The 18,193-nt window shown below is 39.7% G+C and overlaps 1 protein-coding gene across 2 annotated transcripts in view; it reads right to left on the bottom strand.

Moving 5' to 3' along the window:
* The window catches only part of spon1a (spondin 1a), a 71,058-nt gene extending 55,608 nt beyond the window's left edge, over nucleotides 1-15,450 (bottom strand). For both annotated transcript variants that reach the window (XM_034116184.1, XM_034116185.1), the window contains exons 1-5: nucleotides 15,063-15,450; nucleotides 14,007-14,113; nucleotides 8,733-8,866; nucleotides 2,344-2,417; nucleotides 1,776-1,898 (exon numbers count right to left, since the gene is read on the bottom strand). In XM_034116184.1, the coding sequence (XP_033972075.1) occupies nucleotides 1,776-1,898; nucleotides 2,344-2,417; nucleotides 8,733-8,866; nucleotides 14,007-14,113; nucleotides 15,063-15,297 (673 nt within the window). In that variant the 5' untranslated portion in view covers nucleotides 15,298-15,450. The remainder of the gene's footprint in view (nucleotides 1-1,775; nucleotides 1,899-2,343; nucleotides 2,418-8,732; nucleotides 8,867-14,006; nucleotides 14,114-15,062) is intronic.
* Between the last annotated feature and the right edge of the window lie 2,743 nt (nucleotides 15,451-18,193).

Raw genomic sequence — 18,193 nt, 5'->3', positions numbered from 1 at the left:
AATTGCCATGCATTGTTGCATGACTTACAATGGGGACAAAAGGGAGAAAGAACATAAAAAACTGTCAAGGTTATCATGTTGGCAGTAAAAAAAGAAAAAGTCTAGTTGGCCTGTTTTATAGTGAATTTTTGGTCTGGAATCTGTGTCACCACAATGGTCCTTTACTTTAAGGACATACCAATGTTAAAAATAGAGGGGTGACAAAAAACATTCAGGTAGCAAAAAAATGCCTTAATAACACTTGGACCAGAAGGGAAAAGTAAGAAAATAGTTTGTGTGAAAAACACAAATGATAACAGATTATCAATTCTTTACTGTTTTGAAGCCAGTGAATAATATTGTTCTGTGCTAATCTTATAAAGTGAGTTATAAAAACTGGTTATCTAGGATATGAGAGGAGAAAGGAAACCGACACCACGCAGCTTGCCCTATCCTCTTTAAGGTTGATCTATCTGTGAGGTGTGTGTTTGTGTGCCTGTGTGTGTGTGTGAGTCACACACCAACTACTCCCTCCTTAAGACAGTAAATTAAGGCTCCTTTCGATCTCAGGGTTTATCTTATTCCACTCTAATCAGTATATTGATCTGACCGGCGAGTGCCTGACTTAGACAAGAGAGCCAGTGTAATCCTTAAGACCATTCACATCCTGATAGTGTGGTTCAAGGTTATAAACACGCACCCAACCACAGCAGCATACTGTAACAAACCACACACATCACTATTGAGAGCCACGTACCGAGGCTGAACTAGCCAATGTGTCGGACACATATCCTGATTTCTTTCTGGGGTACAGTGTATGTATAAGATTAAATGATAAGGCTACCAATATTGTAACTGTCAACAAATCCTATTAAAAGACCAAAACTCCCTACGTTTTAGTCCATGTCTCAAAACTTTCCTTACCAGTCTGTGGCACTGACCCCAATCCTCACCTTTCATATCAAAGATCTTGGGTGTACTTTCACTTTTAAAAAGGACAAAACATTTCTTCACGGCTGTGCAATGTGTTTTTTTTAACAAAAGTTAGCAAAGAGAAGTAAAGAGTGCATTTTTCAAGGTCTCATATTAGCTGCAGATGTGGTGGGCTAGTCAGTAGTTATAGCAGTAGAACAACATTTGTGTAATCAGCTGAGAATGAACTGCAAGACCTATGTTCATCATAATAAAGGGATTTCAACAAGTGGGATGGTGTTGCTTTTTAGAGAGCAATGGGGGTCTGTCACATGCCAATCTATGGAATAAACTATAACTTAGAAACATTTATTAGCATGATCAATTCATTGCGAGTTAAAGGTGGGGTAGGTAAGTTTGAGAAACCGGCTCGAGATCGCTAGAATTTGAAAATACACAACCGGAGAAAATTTGCCACTTCCTTATAGAGCCCCTCCTCCAACACACACGAACGCGCACATGACCAATGAGGGCACGAGATAAGTTTGTGCCCCGATGGAAGGCTGACAGGCAGGTAGGCCATCCAGTTATTTTAGCCGGGCCGGCTAAAATGATTGGTCGTACTTTTTACAGTATTACGGCTTCCACAGATGACATTTTTGTATGGATTTTTTGTCAAAGCACTTAAGATATTTATTGCTATCGGGATGTTAAGAGCATTCCATGGAATATAACAAAAAGTGTATCTTGAGCCGGTTTCTCAAACTTACCTACCCCACCTTTAAAGTCTTTAGCAGTAAAAAAATAAAATAGAATTTGAGCAGAATGTGAATGTGTGATGGAGCTGAGGTCAGATGACAAAAAGCGTTGGAGTTTGTGCTTACGTGGGTAGTCTTTTGGATGACTCTTTTCTGACCAGTTCCCGAAGAAGGTGACTCTGTACTTTGCTGTTCCACAGGCACAACAGTTGAGCAGAGGTTTCTCTGTAACGTCTCCATAAAAGGATTCTGTACAGTAATGATGGGAAAAGTAAAAGAGCCAGAGAGAGAAATACAGAAGACTGTGAGATAGAGAAATTGCTCATTAGTATAAAGCAGATGAGAGTTGTGCCCATCATATAGGAGATGGGTGGTTTAAGAAAGAGGAGAGCCAAAAGGAGGAAAAGAGAGACGGCATGAGAAATAGGAAGGATGTGCAGCATGGTTCTTTTGATCTGTTGCACAGTGTGACATCCAATGTCACGCACAGTCAGGGGGTCACACTCATTTACAATCATTCACATGCCGGAGCATAACGACAGAGAGGACTGCTCCTGCATCAAAATGGACAATAGAGTAACAGAAAGGCAAAAGGAGACTGTAAGTGGGAAGGGAAATTGGTAACAGCAGGGAGATTGAAGAAATAAGAAATTGATGGTAAATTATTTATTCCATGTCAATAAAAGAAGCCTACCTTTCTCACACATTCGCTTCGTGAGAGAGCCTTCATCCTGGAAATGGATTATCCTCTTCTGCACAATGCTCGCCCTGCACAGAGAGAACAAAATAGATAAAAGGCAATAAGAAGTGATTTTTGCCAATGCCAGTTCAAAAGCAAGCATAAGTGGCAAAACTGTGAGTGACAACAGGAAAAGATAATAAACATTTTCGAGGCACTGTGAGGTTTTAAAAATAAAGACCAGACAACTGGCAGCAGCGAACGTGGAAATGCTTGGCTTTTAAGATGTGAACAGTGAATTGAAGCAGGTGGTACAGGTGCAGAGTTATTCATAATCATTTTCCTCACTTCTAAAAGCAGGTATCAAAGCCCACAGGGAAATTGCAAAATCAAGCTGTCTTTCAGACCCAGGCATTCAATGTCTCATACAAAGAACACAAAAAGTATGCATCAGCTTAAAGATGCAAGTACATCAAAATGAGAGGCTGAAAGGCTAAAGAAAGTAAGACATCAACTAAAATGGAAATGTCTGCATTTAAGAGACCCTATGGCACTTTGTAAGACACATTTGCAGAAATGCACAGGCATACTATATAGTAGGTTGCGTCAATAAGAACTGATTGACAGGCCGACATTAACGCTCCCCAAAATGTGAGGCCTGGCAGATGGGAGCGCTGTAGATTGAGCTGTCTGAGAGGCTTGTTCTACCCGGTGGTGGAGAACACAGGTCTGAGAGGGGCCTTGACATGCAAATCAGCCTCAAACTAATCTTTTCAGAGGCCAACAGACTTGAGAAAACAACAACAGAAAACAAGCCTTCAGGCATTTAACTTCCTCACAAACACCAGCCTTGGCTGCAGGCAGGTTTCCATGGGGATAAAGCCCAACAATGAGATGCTGGATGGAGGTGCTGGGGGGGTTAATGTCTGATCCAGATGGACCCTATCCAGCTGGACTGTTTCCCATTTATTCTGGGGTATCAAACTAAGCTGAGCTGAGCTGTGCTCCATTGAGCTGAGGTGATCCCAGAACCAGATCCTCACTGTGAGAAAATACATAAACCTAGATAATGAGAGGAATCTGATATTCATTCACCAGAAAAATGTGTTAAACCTCACAAAACTTAATTCACAATTGTATAGAGTCATTTACTGATATGAATCAACTGTTTACATTAATGGACCCTTTACATTTCTTCAAGTTGGCCTTTAAAATACCTATTAATACCCATCTATTTATTAACTACAAATGTACAAAAATATACAATTTTTTTAAATATCAATGGACCTCAATGCATGTATTTGGATCCGGAAACTCTCTAACTTTTACTGTTACGTTTGCTCACAAGTATGCTAACATCACATTGTCTATTCTTTTATCATTTTTAAGCTTACATTACAGTTTGAGTGTAAGCCTTGTGTGGGAGTGATATCTACCAACAAATAAAATAACCAAGGATCAAAGAGCAAAAGGTCATTCTTCTAAAAAATGTAAGAAACAATAGGTAATCATTGGAAGTCTTCCATTTCAAACGAACATGTTCGAGTCAGGTCACATCCTGCTCACTGAGAGCAGGAACATGATGGCAGGTCTGCCTCGGGATGAGAGGCTGTTCAGGTCATAAATCACACAATAAGGTCTCATACTCTGTCTCCTGATAACCCTTATCAGCATACTGTCTTACATACACCACTACATTCAGAGAACAGAATGATAGTACATACGAGAAGGCCATATATATGAGATATTGTGTGTGAGAGATGGATCAAATTGATACACATATTGAAATATCATTTTCTTGCAGGCGTTTATACCAAGAAGATGAGAAAGACAAATAAACTGAAAAATCTGTTATTTTTATCCCTCATAGAAAATGTAAGGATAAGTATTCGTCCTCAAACCATCTTGAGTTAAATAACCCTTTTGGTTAATCCCTTCAACATGCTACTATTCTCCAACTCATGCATCATTTTTCCGTATCGCAGAAAATCACAGAAATTCACAGAAATTCACAGAAAATCACAGAAACAAATATCGTTTATTATTTCACATACAGTACATCGACACTTCAGTCACTTGGTCTTATACACATTAACCTCATCCACACACACTTTTATTCTCGTACATACACTATCATATCATTTCTCTCAGTATTTTCAATCTCACTTAACACCCCATAATTCATTCCCATACAAATATCATTCTTTCTCTCATGCATACTATGAGTATAATGGTGTATCTCAGAGATCATGATGGTGTGTGAAAGATCAAGCATAATTTATAGCCAAAACGGCCTTGCATAACGTGGATGAAATGATTGAAGGTAAGCGACACCAGCAGCACATCTCTAATTGTTCACACTTTAATTCAATCTCACCCCAATTTCACATATCTTCCTGAGAGAGAGGAGCACACTCTGCTTGATTGTCTGGCCGGCCCGGGAAAGTGGGCAAGCAGTGAGGCAGAGTAATGCTTATTTAACATCCAATTTAAATTCTATCTCACTTTTGCCGGATCCACACCACCACCGATCCCAATCACCCTAAAAGTGCACTGATTTGAATGTGTGTGTGGGAGGGAGGGAGTGAATATGCATTCTTGAGAGCTTAAAAAAAGAGACTTAGAGTAAAGGCTGAAAGGAAGGAGAGTGAGAAAGAAGAACAAGGAAAAGGGCAAGATAGAGTTTGTCTTTCTATGGTTATGTCTCCAACTGCTTGAATATCTGTAAAATAAGATAAATTTATTATTATTTTTGTTCTATGTGCAGATCTACAGCCAGAGATTAAGATTATTATCTTAAGTATCTGCTGCTACAAACATAACTTTCAAAAAGGAACTATTTTAGAGATACTACACAAATGTACTGCACAAAGCAAATTCACATTTCATTTCTGTGGGTCTGCGTGACTATAGTGGCCTATCTAAATCCTCCTTGATCTGTCCTATCGCTGTGCTGATGAGATTAACAGAATTTGACAACTGCATGTGGTTTTGACATAATGATCACTGATACACTGTCTCACTCAGACAGCCCATCAGAACACATCGCACTACCCTCCATATTGCACGCCAGAGGCGGGTGACAAATAAATTGCTTCCTATCCACAAATGGAAAGATAAAAGATAGTGGGCAACTTCAATGGCAACTGTAATATATAGATTACATTTAGATGTTATTTACTCTGGCTCCAACCATAAGGAGTGACAATAATAATAATAACTCCTGACTAGAGTTCTACTCCCTTAACTGCAGGTCATGTTTGATTTCATCACGAAGTCCCCCTCATGAGAAAAATGGAAGCCAGTTATGTTCATTCCAATTAGACATAAGGCTAAACATTTGATTAAGAAAACAATTGGCTGAAAAGATAGACAAAATCCCTCTTTTCTAAAATGTATATGAGAGTATGAGAACACTGTGAACAACAATTAGTGGAAGTGAGATTGGGACATTTACAAGGACCCAATAAAATAAAAGCATTTAGCAGTCACTTATCTACAATTTCCAATCAGCAGTAGAAAAGCCCTACTACAAACAGATAATGATTATGAAACAGCACTAAAAAGCAATCATTTAATGGTTTCTTCAGGTTGATTAGTTTTGTCTGTTGTGCCTCTTACTAGCGTTGGGTTGCACAGCCAGTTTAATTTTGTGGTTTCCAGTTGGCAGAACCTTGATTTAATGATCTTAGAGCCTTAAACACAGTATTTTTAGTAGTACTTTCGACGTATTATCAGCAATGCCACTGAGTAGATTTAGGCTTTGATTTCCAGATTCTGTACACTCACTCATACACATTAGCCTTACAGTACTTACACACACTACTATTCTCTGTCACATACACCTCTCTCAGTTTCCCTTAGCATGATGTTGTTAGTGCAGGGGTAAGTTCCACAAAAACACCCAGGAGAACATTGAGTGATATCAAATATATATATTTTGTTAAAACAAGAGTGGCGGGGACCGTTATGAAAAAAAGACCTGGCCTGATTTGTTTTAGCATGTAAGAAAGCTTAAAATAACTGGATTAGATGGTAAGCTTTTCAAGTCAGAGCTCTGAGTTCAGGAGTTAAAACGAGCATCCTTGCCTATCATCACGGACCAACCTTAGAAAAAACCAGACCACAAAGCTCAGTCTTTCCATCTAAAAGACAGCAACTGCCCGTCAATTATACTCTAGCAAACCACTCGGGAGTCTTGGGACAACATTTGAGTCACAGAAGCGTTTTCACAGAAACACACACGCCACACACACACTTCTAATTGCATGGCCAGATGTTGTTTTTAAATAACTATGATATTTTACATGCATGCACACTGACCAATATCTTTTAGGATACAACATGAATTTAAAAACAATTATTATCCCTGCCTATAGTGCTAATGAAAATGTCCCCCTAATATTAGCAATCATTTCACATTAGTATGATTCCTTCAGTGCAGACAACACAATAAGTACTCTTGTTTCCCTGTGGGTATAGGCTGCACCATAACACAGTCATAGAGTGTACTAAGTATGTCTTTCCTTCCTTATTGTTTACAGGGGGAAAAACACTTGTCAGTTACATGGAGGAGTTGAATCTCCTAATTAGACTTAATTTAGACTTGGGTGTTGCAGCACTGAGGCATACAAAAGCCTTGTCATCTTTACGCTAGAAGGTGATGGAAAAATCTACGGAAAATACCCACTCCCACCCTGTGATCATGATGTTCAGAAGCTTCTCTTTTGAACTCTCACATTCTCCCTCCCCTATTGTCTGTGCCCTAGTATTACTACATCAACATTTCAGCACTTTCATGCATCTCTTTCGAGGCTGTACGCTCACTCGCACTTTCAACTTTGCCGCTCTATCCTTGTGCTTAATTCAGTACAATTCTGCCACCATCCCACTCGACTCTATGAGGACAGCAGAAGTACCGTACGACATGATGTGCTGTGAGAAGACAAAGACAACACCACAGTGGAGATGAAAACGAGGACACGGATAAAAGAGAAGAAGAGGCGAAAGCTCGGAGCAGAAAGAAGGGATTTTACAGTGAGAGAGTTTATGTGAGATCTCAGAAGTTATTGAGAAGGCAAGTCATGAAGATACTCCTGAAAGATAAGGTCACAGAGAAATAGAAAAACATGTATTTCTGTCACATTATAACATGCATTATTAAATAAGAAATGCAACCTTTTAATCTTCCCTTTGTTTGAGGAACAGCAGAGAATTAATGCATTGATCAAAAGGCCTTGTGACTCACAGTCCCTTAGTGCCTCTCCACCTCGTGTACTGCCATTATTTCCCCACAGTACTGGATTAATGAATGGATTTCTACTATGATCGGTCTTCAGCTGAACATGACTACTCTTCTGTATCCAAGCAAGCCCAGAGAACACAAAGCAGCAGGGTTGATCCATGTCAATCATCCGTATGACTAATAAAGGTCATGAATAGTTTATGAAGCCAAGTGGGAATGGAAATTTGACAAGACATTCTGTATTTAACTCTGATTAGCTTGGGGGAAGGGATGTAATGAAACTGATTTACTCTACATGTGGAATTTGATTTATGCTGGTAGCGCAGCTCGCAATCCCAGAGAGCACTTATACTTTAGATTAAATAATTAAAACTTAAATGTAACTCTGTATGACATGATTGAATATAAGCAGATAACCAATGTAGAAACATTTAGTTGAACATTTTGAAAATAAAGGCTTTTTCATCCTCTCTTGCATGAAAAGTAACTCTCACTATCAATATACTGTACACTCAGTTTCCAGTTTAATAAGTAAACCTAGCTAAAATAATTGAAGTCCAATGAAAAAGTCTTGCAATAAATCAGGATGATCATTTTGGGAGATGTAGCTTTTTGCGCTGTCGAGCCGTTTGATTTGGAGGGAGATTGTTATTTAGTCTACGCTTGTTGATATAAACATGCTACCATATAATATATTCCTATAATCAAAAATTGAAGAACACAAAATGTTTTGGCTTCCTTCAAAGTGGAAACAAAACACATGTATCGAAAAGTATGCCTTGAAAATGTTCAGCAAGAGTTCAACATATCATAAATATATCATATTGGGAGCGGATGTGGCGCAGTGGGCTAGTGCCAATGAATTATTATTAATATAATTATCAAAACTGCCCTCTTCTAGACTAAAAGTTAGTTTTTCTCCCTTAATATGTAGGCAGTAATGCAGGGGGAAATAAATGACATCAACAAAATAAATGTCGATAGAAAGGTGCAGCCCCACTCTCCACTTTACCGGACCTCTCAAAGCATAATGAATAACAGTTCAACGTGTCCGAGGACCTGTTAAACTGAAAGTGAGGTCTTCCAGCAGGACTGTGTAGTGTACAACTTAGTGTGCGAACAGAGGATTCCTGCACATCATCGGTTGTGGTTTACATACTTAATGGAGAGACAGCCAGAGCCACTGGGGGGCGCAGTCCAGAACACCTGGATGCTGGTGCGTCTGCGAGGGGTGCTCTCTGTCACAGCAGGGGGGCAGTTGGTCATGAACTGAGTTTCCTCCTCATCAATTATCTGTAAATGCACACACACACAGATATTAGTGATTAAAAAAATGTCGTCAGACAAGACTCCAAAAGCACTTCGTACATCAGCATGTGATGGAGTTGGACCATTTTACATTAATTTCCTAAAACAGAAACAAAATTAGCAGCTTGAAATGACATTCATTTTACATCTTCAGGACACATTGATCGATTTAACCCAAAATTATCTCAAAATGCATAACATGACAGCTGTTGCACAACAAAGACAGCTATTGTGTTGAAATGAATATAATCCTCAGTACTGTTTCAAACGCAAGTGCAGGTGTTAGAGCATCCAGTGCAGGTGTTAGAGCATCCTGAAGTTAATTTTCCACCAATTGGTCACAAAATCAAACTGAGATAGGATTAACAGAAAAGAAGAGAAGCAAAAAACCTTCTGCCAGATTAAATATGTTTATTATTATTCAATCATCACTGTTTTTCTTGTGACATTCTGGATGCTTTTTCAGTCTGTTAAAAATGAAAAAGCTGTTAAACTCACAATCATATCCATCTTGGTTCAAGGCTTTTATTAGTCATACGTACATAGCTACAGTGTAGTTATGACGATGAAAATCTTAGGTCACAGGCTCCTCCAACAGTGTAACACAATAAAAACAGAAAAACAGAAAAAATAGCGCAAGTAAATACAAAAAGAAAAATAGTAAAATAGTGAAATAGTGCAATAAGAGTCTATATACAAGTGATTGGAATATGATATATTAGATAAATATGTTCTAAGTTGTTGTTTCTAATCTATAAATATAAGTAGATGTTAAGGGGTCACAAGCCAAAAAGAAGTTGGAAACCTTTGTATCAGAAAAGGAGAGATAAGAGATGTTACATTTTCTTTTTCCAGTCTTGGTAATAATCTGTCATTTTCAGCGGGTTGGAGATAAGGACACAAGCTCCTTCAGACCTTCCAATATAAAATAAACTGGTTAAGGCATTTGAGACCAAACAGCACAGTAATGAATCCAGTCGAGTAAATGGATGAGACTACTTCCACTTTTCATATCATATGATTCTATGGCCGCAGGTCTTGATACTGAGTCGAATTTCCTTGTGAATTAAAGTACATTTAATTTAATGAATCAATACTCAGATTGATCAGGAAGTCAACGTATGGACGCCCAATCATGACCCTATCCCTGCGAGCAATATAAAAAATAGTCCCTAGTCTATTTAAGGTCAAACTGAAGGGTCCAAATACATGCTGCCCTCTCTACTCAGGTGCATATCTGAGATACTGAGCATCTCATTGATTTTAACTGGACAGGAAATTAGTAGAGCGGGTAGCATGGGGGAGCGCAGCCAGCGAGCTAATGTTCACTGCCCAGAGACCAAGGATCTGTTTGATAGGAAGTGACATCAGGGCAGTAAGGACGGGGACTTTCTCACTCCATAAAGCTGTCAGCAGAGAATTTCCTTTGTCATGCCATGTTATGAATGAGTTCACTCCTAAAGTGGATTGTGTGTGTGTGTGTGTGTGTGTGTGTGTGTGTGTGTGTGTGTGTGTGTGTGTGTGTGTGTGTGTGTGTGTGTGCAGTGCATGCGTATGCAGCCTCGCTTGGTCTGAAGGATTATACAGCCCCCCCTCCATGTTCCCATGGTGTCTAACAGGCATCCTGGGGTGGTCTGACTGGACTTCAACACATGTTAAAACCAGAGAAGTCTCATGGGAATGTATAAAACCATCTGCAAAAGTGAAAAAAGAACCCAAAAAATCTAAACGTACCTAAGACCCATTTCTTCTTTTACGTGTCTGATTCCAAATGTCCAAATATGGTACCATTAGAAGGATAGTGAGTGTAGGGAAATTAGAAAAATAAAAATGTTTTGTCTCTGGGTTTTGCATGAGCAAAAGTGATTGGCTCGACATTAGCAGCTGGTCCGACCCTAATACTAACACTAAGATAAATGGGAAATATCTTTGAGTAAATTAAATGGAACAGTTAGCACAGAGGACACATGAAAAACATCTCTGTTGTCCTCATATCAGATTATCCTTGTGGAAAAATTATGTAAAGGTGGTGCACTAATAACCTCAGTTCTGTGTTTGTCTACGGTTATGTCATATGTTGCACCCAGAGTGGCACCAATTTCCCCCCTCACATAGCCACATTTGCCTTTTCTTGTTCTATAATCTTACCCTGCTGAGATGTCTCGTCAGACCGTGCCAGCATTGCCCGCTGGTTACGCTCTTGCCAACAAACACATACACACACACACAGTGGCAACTGACCTTCCCAGAAAGCTCAATAAAAGTGCTTTTCATCAAGTCGGGAGCTGTCCTGAGACGGCTGAGATGGGGCACACCAACAGATTTCAAATGAGCTGTATGTTAAATAAACCCTGACGTTTTCTGTTGCAGCTTCTTTTTTTCTTTATTTTCTCTCAGTGCCTGGAGGCCGGCCCACCCAGGGCTCTTTCAGATTACTGTGTGTGCCTCTGTGTGTGTGTGTACTTTTTTATAAAATACAAAGAACATAAAAGACTAACAGAGCAGGTGATGATAGAGGGATATCTATTTGGACAGCAGTTTATTTTTACTACGCTGTCACATGGTGCTTGTAACCAAACAGGAGATCATCTGATGCAGCCGTGAAAGAGACCGTCAGCTTCTAAAAACCTAGCAGATGTCTAATCAAAGGCGGGCGTCAGTAATGGCATATCTATTCTGTTTACTTTTGATGCTAACATCTAAAGACTATGTTCACCATAGACTGTATGATGGTCACACATCTATCTATTATTCTCTTTGCACACTCATGCTGCTTTCCAAATAGCATCATTTTTCTATTTACTTTTAGTATGTACTGAAGCCGTCCTGACAAAATACTTACTGTTCCCATGCAGGGTTATTGGGAAATAGTCATTTCTCAAAACATTGCACCTTGAACTTTAATCCTCTTGCTTATAAATCCACAGAGCAAAAATGTGTGGGTTAGAGCAGCCAGAAAAACATGCTGGAAAGCGTAGTGCAAAATGCAACAGCATTCATACTAAATAGTATTTGTATTGGAACACACCCTCAGTCTGTCTCATATACGTGTGGAACGCAAAGTTACTGAACGTGACTAAATGATGTAGTGCTTCCCGTCTTTTACTGCTGAGGTTTATCACCCTGTCACACGCGCCACACTCCGCCAAAGGGCTAAGGAGCACGCTCAAGGCTGGCACTAAATAACAACAGCATGAAATCAATTGCAAGGACAAATAAAAGAGGAAATAAATTGCCGGTATTGGCGCTGGGTGATGGCAGGACAAAAATAAAAATATTCCTGTTTTATGTCAACACTAACAGGCTTCTCCACTCCCTTCACTGGCTGCCAGTGGCGGCAAGAATCCACTTCAAGACGCTGACTCTGGCCTACTAAGCTGTGAAGGGATCCTTCCTACATCCAGGACATAGTTAAACCTTACACTCTAGCCCGTGCACTTCGCTCTGCATCAGCCAATCGGCTTGCTACTCACTCACTGCAATTTGGACCCAGGTACCCCTCAACAGAGACACGCCTGTTTGCTATCCTGGCTCAATTTTTTTTAAATGATCTACCCATTGATATCAGGACAGCAAAAAGTCTGCTTATCTTCCGTCGCAAACCGAATTCCCACCTGTTTCCCTTGTTTCACTTTAGCCCATTTTCAACTAATGCAACAGCACTGTATAATGGTTTGGCTTATTTGAAGCGTATATAGTATATACTGTATATCTGCACATTTTTCTTGTTGTCGGCTTAGTTTGTATCTTTATGCTTTATTGCACTTCATTCAGTTAATGAAATGTAATGTAATGTGATGTCCTACCATAGTCAGGGCTTAAGTTCACAGAGAGTGCAACAGCAGCAGGGATCAGAGAAGCCTGAGGGATGCTGTGAGCAACTCCCAGTGAATTGTACATGTTCAATAAAATAATAGGGTTTTCATGTGGTAGGCAACAAAAAAAAAAAAAAATGGCTCTTTAAAAGGTCTGCCATAAGAAGAAATATGATCTCAAGTTTTTGGCAGGACTCGTAATTGGGCTTTAAACTTTATGTGTGGCTTAATTATTATTTTTTAACTACACAGTGGTATCACCATGGTCTACTGGTTTTACTGTTCTAAACTAAACTCAAGCTAAAACCAGTTCCTCAGTTCTTTGAAAACAGGATATCATCTTGAGTAGTCTAAGATCTTTGAGATTCATAAACAGCAGCCTAGATCTGATTAAATAAATACTGGCAGGAAGAACAAAAAAGTGGAACGAATTCCAAAGTTATGAATGTGATGTTATGACTATGATACTTATAGTGTAGTAATACACTTTGAATGCATATAGCATATATGACCATTACATGATGCTGTATGTATAGAATAATACCTATAAGACATTGTACCATCTAGAAATAAAATAATGTCTTGAGTTTATATTTGTATTACATGATTATCCTTACTTAACCCCATCAATCAATTATTTCCTTCTCTCTAACACTCAACTCCTCACACTGCATTATAATTACAAAGGCCTCACATATTTGGCCGCTTCACACGTGCAACACCAGCTTTCTTGCCTTCTCTCTCTCCTTTTCGCAATCTTGCCCTCACTTAGTTTTTTCCCTGCTTACAATACTCCAGCTTGGCCTGTCAGTGTAAAATTATTATTAGCCTCTCGACTACATAAATTGTACACTTCCTACATGTATGAACCGTATGCCTGCTTGTGGGCACACTCCTCCCAATGTACCAACCAAGTGTATAACCTGAAGAGCAAAGCTACCTGGAGCTGAGCGGAGAGCATGATCTTTTCATATGATATACAGTGCCTATTAGAGAGGTGAGAATAATCACACTTTTACATGTGAAGACAGGAGGGCTGTGCGAAGAAAATCTGTCAAGACCCCCATCCCCCAATCTACAGTGAGATCTGTCTATTTTTTCTCTCTTTTCACACACGCCATGCACAGTGCTTGTGCTGGAATCAAAAGGAATGATGGTATGAAGGATGAACCTTTAAGTACCTTGCTTTAAATACAGGTCAGGCAGACTAGGATAGGTCAATGTATCCATACCTGCACTGATAATAGAGTAAAATAAAAATTGGAGTTATTTTCAGATGTCACCATCGGTCATGTGAGTTGCAAGCTTACCTGGAAATTTCCAATGTAGTCTGAGTCATTGTCTCCCTCTGTACCCTCTCTTAGGGCAATAAGGGTGAAGCCTCTAAAGTAAGAGGGGCTGGATGCCATCACAGTCACTGGATGGAAGAGTGACAGCAAGCATTAGTTGATGGAAAGAAAAATTAGAAAACAATCCCTCTGCTAGCACAAGACTAACGTGGGTTTAATTATCTAGCTGTCTGAGAGGTGTTGAATTAAGAACGAATACTGAGTTGAATAAATGTCAAAATATTCTGATATAATTGTAATAATGTCTTTGTCAACGATCAAACATTTTTCTAGTTTTTGAGGCGGTAGATCGAGATGGTGTTTTTTATGCAATCCAGCAGAACATAAAAGAATGTCCATTTACAATTGGGGGAAATTAAATTAGCCAATTTATTAGTATCTCGACTCTCGAGATAAGACTTTTACACTTCAAAACCACTCACTTCTAGTATATGTGATTGCAAAAAACCCACCCAGTTATTGGCTTTGGATGATGAATCTATTTATGATGAAATCAGAAAAGAATGGACTAACTGCAGAGCAACATATTGTCGAGACCAGAACAGCATGAGCCTTTGAGATTCACACAGCAGATGGCACATGCCCATTAATAGCTCCCAATAACTTCCACTTTGAACAAAAGCTATGAAATTAGGGACTGCTGGCATTTAGAAAATGAATTTAACGATGAAAGAGAATTAGAAAAAGTATTGAAGAGTTCGCAGAGGGATTTAACTCCACAACCTTTTCATTTTTGATAATAAAAGAGCTTTTAAGTCGTAGCCTACTATTTACTCATGGCTGTCAGCTTTGTTTTTTCCTTTACCGTTTAACTTCATCCTTGTTGGGATGCAGGATCATCTTTTTACTGACCACATAGTTTACTTTACAGAGCACATACACTAACGTCGCATCAAAAGTAGACTGTGGAAACTTATATTAAGTTTGCAAAGCTGACTGTCCTTGGACTAGTGTTTCTCTCACAATGAGCACATAGTCGCAACGCAGTGTGCGTAAATCTGGCGGATAAACACCAACCTCTGTATGTGCTCCCTGGATGATAGGTCTCCGGGTCTCCCTCAACGCGGAGGCGAAACTCATTGTTGCCCTCCTTCCGATTGCCCTGAGCCCGTAATATCCGACTACAATACCCGTCTCCCTTCCCGACTCTCTCTGAGGGCTCCTCGGTGAATGCAAACATATTGCCCGCTGCCGTGGAGAAAAAGCAGAGCAGGAGCAAAAGGCGCGATCGTATCCCGTTTGCTGTCATCATGTTAAAGCTAAGTTGATGCGCAGAGGTGAAGGAAATATTTTCAGCGAGAGAAGAGACGTTAGTTTCAGCGCCTGCTTCACTCCTAAATGAGAGCCCAACTTGCAAACTGTCTGAGTAGACTTGTGCACTGCTAGGAGGGTAGATCCATCCTGATGTGAGTATCAGAGAGCGAGGAGGAGGACTGGCTGGGATGCGCTGTGCACTCTCGCTTTACGAGAACTGCACACTGTGTGCCGCTCACACTGAGCAGGAGAGCAGGGGTCCGAGGAAATGACCACAGAGAGGAGTGAGGCTGTGAGGCTGTGTGGCTGTCTCCAAGGCCACAGCAATTTACAAACAGCCTGCGTGAAGAATACTCTGAACCAACAGACCGGGAACAAAGACAAACATTCCCACCAAATGAGTGCTGCGAGGAGGCAACACGTTTGACATACTTGGACTGAATCACTCACTCAAGAATCTGGAGGAAGACACCAAGGCCGCAACCATGGAGTCAACATTGGGGGGGACCAAAAATTAAACAAATTAAAAAGTCATAAAATAGCAATTTTATTTTAATGTTTGTATATCAGTTAGGCTATATATTGGGGGGGGGGCATTTTGAGCGTATCTGAATATTGGGGGGGATGTAGGCTATATGGTAAATTCGGCCTTGGAAGACACACACACAGCGACACACAAAGGAATTGATCAAGCTTGCTAAACGGTTGTCTAGGTGACTAATTAAACAACCAGTGATTGAACAAGTGTTGAAGTCATGGGCTGCTCTGTGAATGCTTCACTCTCAATTTCTAGGGTCACTTGATGTGAACTGATGAAATATGCACATTGCAACATGATCAATCTCAGTGTGTGAGCATCCACCTTATTCAACACATCAGTTAGAAAAGGCAAAATAACAAGAAACGTTTCCATTGTATTCAAATCCCAGTAAACAGGGGTTTCTAGGGACTAAAGGGAACTGCTCTAGGCTATGTTATGATCAACACAAGGAGGGAGATGTTACAGATTAATTAAGTAGAAGACGTTGGAGACCTTTGCAACAATATGCTTATTTATCCTTTTCAGTGAAATGAACATTTGAGAACACAGATGCTGTCATGTAAGTGTGGGTTGGAGGGCAACTTGTTTAAAGCATGGACCTTTTTGAGTACAATGGGAGAAACATTTTTTAAATAGCGCAAGTAAAATCATTTGACCACAGAATATAAAGTTCAGCCAGTGTAATATTTGTTTTGTAGCTGCATGTCTCGTGAGAAAATTAAGATGTTGGTCTGTTGTTAGGTTCATCCACCCATTTAAATCAGACTATAACATCTCACTATTTAGATTGCAATTACATTTTGTGCAGGCTTTTGTGATGTCCAGAGGATGGTGATTTATGGACCTTTTCTCTGGCGCCACGATCAGTCAACATTTCAATGATGACTAAATACCTATAAAAATGAGATTTTCCGTGTTACGTGCAATTAACAAATGTAAAAAGGCTAACATGCCAAACTAAGATGATGAACATGGTAAACGTTGCTACTCATCGGCATGTTTTCCTATGAGCGATGCAGATGTTAGCCTTTAGAGAGGACACAAGAACCCCCTGGAAGAGATACATTCAGATCTGTTAGAATTGGTTTAGTATGATTCTTGAATAAAACAGATGCAAATTTGCTCTTTATTCTCTGCTTTTAGGTTTCTACTAATCCTGCATTATCTTTGTCAGGGTAACATATGGGCACAAACGCTTTCACATTCACCTTTAGACATTTTAAGATCAGAATCAGTAATCAGAATGTCAATAGAGTTCAGGTACTAGACATGATCATGAACAAGTGCTCTCCATTAGGGAAAGCTTCCTTTGTGACCAGGTATAATGTATAGAATACTTGAGCATTAGAGTGAGATTTATCCGGAAATGAATGCGAATTTGCCTTATTTCTTGCCATTGCATATTATCCTAGGTTGATTTTTATGATTGCTTTTTTCATCAAATAAAAGCTCAAGCAATTAACCATGTGTTGTTTAACTCAGGAACAGATGCCTGGTGATTTGGTGGCGGTTTTAAAAGCTGAACTTTACCCAAGATCTACCACTTAATGCCCGTTTAAGTCCTTTAAGTTAGCACAAGTCTGGAAAACATATAGGCAGTGTTTAGACCAAACCACGATGAGACAACCTCCTCACAGGAGACTAATCACTTTTTATTCAAGTCTCATTAACACCCTAAATAAAATATTCTCTCCACATCACTTACTGCCTCTCTCTTCTTATCTTCCTCACCTTCTTCCAAAGCATATTGGTTTTGACAGTTGTCTGTTCACGACAGTTCTCCAGTCCCTGAAATAAAAACATGACACGTTACACAACACCGCCACACTGGGTGTAATGTGATAAAAAACAAAAAAGAAGTGTTGATGTAATCCCCCATGTTTCTTTCCCTGTTAATCTTGCACAGAAGGAAGGCTGCATTTTATCCTTTGTGACATTTTCTTGCAACACCCCCACTTTATTTCAGTTCTCAAAAGGGTCAGCGGGCATATAATGAGAAAGTAACCACTTTTGATGGGCACTGACAAATGGAGAGTGGCTTTGCTCTGTGCATCCACTGCTGGGTTGATGGATGGATGATGGGGGAGGAGAGACACAAAAACTGGATAGCAGAACGCTACACCAGCAGGTGTCATGAAAGCATTTTGTCTCACAGCCCTGCTGAGCTGAATCTCTTCACATCCTTCAGTCCTCAGGTTACTGCCTGCCTTTTACTAAATATACTCAGATAAGATCCGCGACATTCTCACTCTCTTTTTAACCAATGGAAGTACAAACGCTGAGGAAAAATGTTGCCTTGCGTAAGTACAAACAGCATAAAATTATTTTCCGAGATGTTAACATAAGGACAAGT

Source organism: Trematomus bernacchii, unplaced genomic scaffold (genome assembly GCF_902827165.1).
Source record: "Trematomus bernacchii unplaced genomic scaffold, fTreBer1.1, whole genome shotgun sequence".
In the NCBI taxonomy this organism is placed as follows: domain Eukaryota; kingdom Metazoa; phylum Chordata; class Actinopteri; order Perciformes; family Nototheniidae; genus Trematomus; species Trematomus bernacchii.
Note: the sequence above shows the minus strand (reverse complement) of the source record. Positions and strands in the feature narration are given on the sequence as shown.